Source organism: Beauveria bassiana, assembly GCF_000280675.1.
Source record: "Beauveria bassiana ARSEF 2860 unplaced genomic scaffold BBA_S00005, whole genome shotgun sequence".
In the NCBI taxonomy this organism is placed as follows: Eukaryota; Fungi; Ascomycota; class Sordariomycetes; order Hypocreales; family Cordycipitaceae; genus Beauveria; species Beauveria bassiana.
In genome coordinates, this window is record NW_007930840.1 from 66,060 (window position 1) to 72,059 (window position 6,000).

Genomic DNA, 6,000 nt, shown 5'->3' on the forward strand with positions numbered 1-6,000 from the left:
AATTGGCTTGTCGCGTGTTTCCAATGAAATGATGTTTAAAGCGAAATCGGTCCCGATCTATGATGTTGGCATGCCTGAACTTTACCAAGTAAAAGGTGACTGGTACATATGGCGTCTTTCCACGGGTATCTCAGTGCCCAAGTAACTCTTGCATGCTAATCAAGCTCACGAGCGCACGTTGAATAACGCACCAAGGAACCAATTTCAACTCGGTGAATGATAGAGCGAGTGGTAAACATTGCTGTGTATAGCACTGCAGTGCATGCTAAGTCTAGTCGTAAAAGATAGTCTGACGCGCCCGCTAATATGTACATTAAAGCCCCCAACCCCGAAGTCTCATAAAGCAGTCTATATTTGTCCAAAAGTCATCAATCCGCCGCTGGATATCTCTTCTCTAGACGTTTCCGTCTCCTCGAGAGCGAGCTTGTCTCCTCTAGCGAGAATCTTTTCCCTGTGCCAGGCGCCAACAAACATGCCCTCTGGGTCCGCTTCGTCGCGAACGCGCCTGAACTTGTCGAGGCTCTCACCATAAAAGGCCTCTATATCCGCCTGCTCGGTATCAAAGTTCTTGGCCCAGTGCGGTCGTCCGCCCATGTCCTTCATCAGCCACTCAAACGCCTCATAGTAACGCGCACGACAGGGCGGATCGCGCCAGTACGGGCGGTACAGCGTGGCATTGAGATAGAGTGTCGGGCCGTCTTCCACAGTCGGGTCGAGAAAGGGGCGCACATTGCTAGTGAGGCTCGTGTCGCTGATACGGACTTCCATTGGCGCATGCACATAAAGGCCGTCGGCTGAGAATGGAATGTTGTGCGGGACGTAGTCGGGATCGTTGGGAGTCAGATGGTTGAGCCAGGAGCTCAGTCGTCGCAGGGCCTCGGGGCCCTTGGAAAGAGGAAGCGCCCACTCGTTGACGAATTGCGAGTACAGGCAGTTCATGAGCAGCGCTTTGCGACTGGGCTGCACGGCGCTGGTGGACGAGCCGTTGGCAAAGCCGTATTGCATGCCAAACACGAACCACTCTACCCACGGCAGGGTGCGCGGTACAAACTGCGCGAGATAAAGCAGATTATGGTATACATAGTAGCCCAGTGAGCCGTCATAGTAGCTTACGGGCGGATCGCGGTGCGGCTCGTCGGTCTTCTCGGCCTTCCAGACAACGGAGCGCCGGGTATACGGGAACCACCACACACGCACAAACTCGGTCTGCTTCCACAGGGCGCCATCCCACGACGCAAGCATCGTGCGGTCAGAGTCAACCGTCTGCTGCCAGCGGAGGGTAAAAGCCGGCACGGCGCGCAGCGTGATCTCGGTGATGATGCCGAGAGAGCCGAGCGACAGCAGCGCGGCGCGAAACAGGTCCGGGTTGGCCGTGGCCGAGCAAGACTCGGTCTTGCCGCTGGCAAGCGTGATTTTGAGCGCGACCACGTCCTCGGACATGAGGCCGTGAGCCGCGCTGCTGCCGTGCGTGCCGGTCGAGATGGCGCCCGCAATCGACTGCTCGTTGATGCTGCCGAGGTTGGGCATGGCGAGGCCGTGGCCCTCGAGCGCCGCGCAAAGCGCGTACAGGCGTATGCCGCTCTCCATGACCACGAGGCCGGTCTGCGCGTCGACGGAGCGGATCTGGTTAAAGTGGTCGAGGTTCACCATCCAGCTCGAGGTGCAGGTAATATGCGACGGCGAGTGGCCACAGCCTGTGGTGACGATGCGCCGGCGGCAGAGCCGCGCGAGGTTGACCACCTTTTCCACCTCTTCGAGTGTCTGCGGCTGGATATAGAGCTCGGGCATCGAGGAAAAGGTGCGCGCCCAGGTGCGGTGGACGTGGTTCGGCCGAGCGCGGAAGGCAACGCCGTCGTCTGTCTGGCCCTGCATGGCGGCGACAACTGCAGGGTGCATTTTGAACTCTCTCCTGATGTCTTCGATTTCTTATTCGTGAAAGTATGAATGTCAAGGTCGCCGCCGTCTACCAGCGGCTTTTTTGGATGCAGCTTGGAGGTCAGAGCCCGGGTGGTCGCATTTCTCAGCTGTTTTCGTCAAGAAGCCCGGCGTACGGCGGGGCTTCTCAAGCTGATAAGGCTTAGTCCAAAAGTCGCCATCGTTTGAAATAGAGACTATAGCTTTGCTTCATTATGGTACAAGGTTTGCCGCAAGTGGGCCAATGGGCAGTGGCGGGATCGATCGAAGAGGCGGTCGAGCAGCGAATGACTGATGGTTAGGTAATTTGATATTTGCACGATGAAAAAAGTCTCGATCATGGGCTGGACTAGCGCGGCGGCTGAGATCGTACACTGTGGTAGGATCAGCGAGGTTCCAGTCGCGCCGAACACGGTCATGGTCAGGACTTAATTGTGCAGGAGAGGATCTAATGTCCTAGCTCATAGTCCATAATATGGCACCCACCTTCAAGGAGAGCCCGGTTGGCTAAGTGGTATAGCGTCTCACTAGTATTTATACGGTGAAATGAGAAGATCATGAGTTCGATTCTCATACTGGGCAGCCTGGTTCGCAGATTTGCGATTCCTTTTTTGCTTCTTGCGTTCTGTTTTGTAAAATGATCTAAAAGATGTAAAATGATTTAAAGCGTGTAAAGAACTCGTCTATTTCACCTTTTTTTCTCCTCACAGCAATGGAAATCCAGCCCCCTATTTTAGTTCAGTCTGCCAGTGAGTATCACAACTTCATATTTACGTTATTATTGCTTTTTCGCCATGGGCTCCGCCCGAACAGGCGTCACAGATCCACTGGTCTCCTCAGCCTTTACTGCCTCGCCATCTATAACCCGCTTCTTTGGCAGACGACCTCCTCTCAGAATCATGGTCGTCACCTTGATCAGTGTCTCTCTGCTTTCCCAGACAGGGTACACGCCGACGGCAAGCAACGACAGGAATATCCAGGCAATGCCAACAGACACCCAGCCTGTGAAGAAATTCTTTGAGAAAATGTATCGCGAGCCATACATTGGCATTGGCCAGAGGACCAGTAGCGAAACCGCCCTGAGTAAGGGTTAGCGTCGAATCAAAGGGAATTGGGATCAGAGACTTACAATACGGTGGTGACTGTGACGGCGATCTTGAATGCGCGAGACAGCTTTTCGTTTTCTTCCTCTTGACTAACCGTGACTCGGCGTTCTGCCTCTCTTTGTGCCTCCTCATCCAGCCCAGAGTCTACAATGAGCTCGTGGTCATCGGCCTGTCGAATGAGGCCCATGGATTTCCAGTTGTACTTGTCAAAGCCAAAGACAATGGTCGAAAGTGAGATAAAAACCAAGGGGGCAAACAATGCCGTGACATTGCCCGCCAGCATTGGCGTATTGGAACCGGTGCATTCAATCGAGAGTGCGCCGCATGACTTCTTGGACGTGACCAGCCAGGCCGTAATGGCACATGCAGAGCCGAAAATGGGCGAGAGCATGGCCGCCCATTTATTTTGGCCGTCCCAGAGCAACGTGAGTGTAGCGGGAATGACGGCGGCAGAGATGAGGACACCCATGAGCAGATACAAGTAGCCCATGGAGATGCCATTGAACCACAGTCCGACCGAGATGCAGCAAATGATGAGGGCATAGACAACCATGCACATGTGCGAAATCCAAATCAGGCTCTTGCCGCCGGCGTTGGGACGGAAATACGTGCGATAGATGTCGTAGGTGAAGATGGAGGACGTCGCGACCAGCTCAGAGTTGAATGAGGAAGTCACTGCAAGGAAGATCATGACCAGCGTGGCAGCAGCGCCGCCTTTGCCGAGCAAGGCAACGGCAGCGTATGGAAGTGCCAGACCAGCAGACACGTCTGCTTCGCTCATGCGGTCAGGGAAAGTTGGGAAGCGGGGGCTCGACTCCAGGGCCAGCGCCGAGAGACCAAGGGTCGTGGCCGTCACAAGCGGAATTGGCAGCCAGGCGAGACCTCCGATGATATAACCAGGCAGCGCGTGCGCTGGGTGGGCAGCAATGGCCTTGTTAAAGTAGCCATTGTCCAGGAAGACGGTGCCAAAGTTGCCAACAATGTTGATGATGAAAAAGGTGATGCCTCCAGACGAACGCATGGTGAGGTAGCTTCCGCCTTCGTTGCCGGCAACGGGGTGAGCTTCGGCGGCCTTGACGAGTAAGTCGTACACAACCGAGGGGCTGCCCAAGACATCCGACGTGGCATACGCCGTCAAGCAAAACGTGATGATGATAATGAGTACCGCCAGGCCGTGGATATAATCAGTGATAAAGGTTGCCTTGAGGCCACCGATAAAGGTGTAAGCCACGACGGGGATGGGCATGAGGAAGATGGCCGCGACGGCGTTTACGCCCGTGAGAGCGTTGATAGTGGCCGCACCGCCGGCAATGAGCATCAGCGACACGAGGACGTTTGTCATGACGCCGTAGAGGATAAAGATAAAGTGCGTGGCCGTGCCGTAGCGGGCCTTGACGGCCTCGAGAAAGGTGTGGGCGTTGGGGGCGCGCCGCTTCAGGGTGATGGCCAGCGTGGCAAAGAGCAGGATTTGCACCGTCGCGCCCGAGGCGTACCAGAAGGGGCCGGACACACCGTAGCGATAGCAGACGCCCGAGCTTTGGAGCAGGGTAGCCGCCCATGTCCACGAGGAGACGACGGCGGAAGCGACGAGGCCCGACTTCATGGTGCGGCCGGCCGTGGTGAACATTTCCGAAGTCACGACTTCATTGTTGTATCGCTTGAGGATATGTGTGAGGGTAATCTAGTGCGGTTAGCATTGGTTTGATGTACAAGGAAGACGAGATATTCGTACCATGAAGATGGCAAAGGCAAAACCAACACCGAGGATAATGCCATAGCCATAGCCCTGGCTCAGCGCTGGAGGCACCGTCTGTGTCATTTTCGACAATATTCACCAGCAATCTGATATCTTGAGAGCAAAAAATTAAGTTTATTTCCTTTGCCAATTTCACCTTTAGGGGCCTATTCTTATATATATGTACGCTGCCGCCGAGAGATAAGGTTCCTCCCGGCGACGAGCCGACCATTGAGCACGTCTTGTGCAACCGCCGCACAAGAAAGCCATGAAAGCATGCGCCGACATCGCCCGATACATTTGCGACCAAATCCAATGCTGTGTTATCTGCCAAATAGAATTAATTAGTCAATGCCTCGCGGAGGATAAGATAGCAAAAGTCTGGGGGGGGGAAGGGGGGGTCATGCGCTTCGTCGCCGTATGTGGGGAGGGTTACTACTGATAAGGGGCACAACCAACTTGCTTTGAGCAAAAGAGCCACAACGCCAAAGAAAATAATGCATCAAGAATGAACTGATACATGATTGAACGATTTATGCGTGCGGCCCACTAAATCCTTCATCAACACAAAAGAAAACATGTGAAGCTACCGAGGATAATAACCATCACACGCTGTTGATAGATGTGGCGTCGCTAGGCCAAGGGAAAGTGGTGGATCCTGGGGTTTTGGTTATCTATGAGCGCTCTGATACGCGCTCACGAGCAAAAGGGAATAGGCTGATTGGCAGAATCAAGAAAAAGGGGAATGGTGCCGAATTGGAATTAACTTTGAATTATGGGAAGATGGAAGCTTTAGTGCTGGTGGCAGCCCCCAGGCCATGTACGAAGTAGGCGAGTTGTTATCGGGCATGAATTTTCCGCTATAAGTTGCTGAGCAAGCCAAAGACAGCGGAAGTTTCACCTTCTTTCTTCCGCTTCGTGCTTTTCTAGCTGAAGTTTGGATTTATTTTTGTGGCGCATTCTAATTTGTAGCAGCTGCGTCGCGCCCGTCACATAATCGCCTTGGTGGTTGCTTGCGCGCGGTGCTGCCGCTTTCTCTCGTTGGCTCGGCCTCCTTTTGAAAGCTCACCAGCCGTCGATAATATCAGCGTTGAAATTTTAGGCTCTTGCGGCTTGCTGCCTGCGCGGCGGGGGTGCTCTTCTTCTCCCTTGCTGCTTAGGCCTGGCAGCTGATTTGCTGTATGTGATGCTTGAGCAGGCGATCGAGTGAGCGGGGGATCGACACACTACGCGTTAGTAATATAG

At 54.1% G+C, this 6,000-nt stretch overlaps 2 protein-coding genes across 2 annotated transcripts; both read right to left on the reverse strand.

Annotated features, from left to right (window-relative positions):
- Positions 1-348: 348 nt before the first annotated feature.
- BBA_02325 (sugar 1,4-lactone oxidase) lies at positions 349-1,896 on the reverse strand (the record flags this gene model as incomplete). The annotated part of the gene is made up of 1 exon (XM_008597422.1): positions 349-1,896. One exon carries the CDS (start codon positions 1,894-1,896, stop codon positions 349-351), a length of 1,548 nt encoding a protein of 515 aa, XP_008595644.1.
- A 796-nt stretch (positions 1,897-2,692) lies between these two features.
- BBA_02326 (sodium symporter family protein) lies at positions 2,693-4,839 on the reverse strand (the record flags this gene model as incomplete). The annotated part of the gene is made up of 3 exons (XM_008597423.1): positions 2,693-2,993; positions 3,044-4,701; positions 4,753-4,839. 3 exons carry the CDS (start codon positions 4,837-4,839, stop codon positions 2,693-2,695), a joined length of 2,046 nt encoding a protein of 681 aa, XP_008595645.1.
- Positions 4,840-6,000: the final 1,161 nt, after the last annotated feature.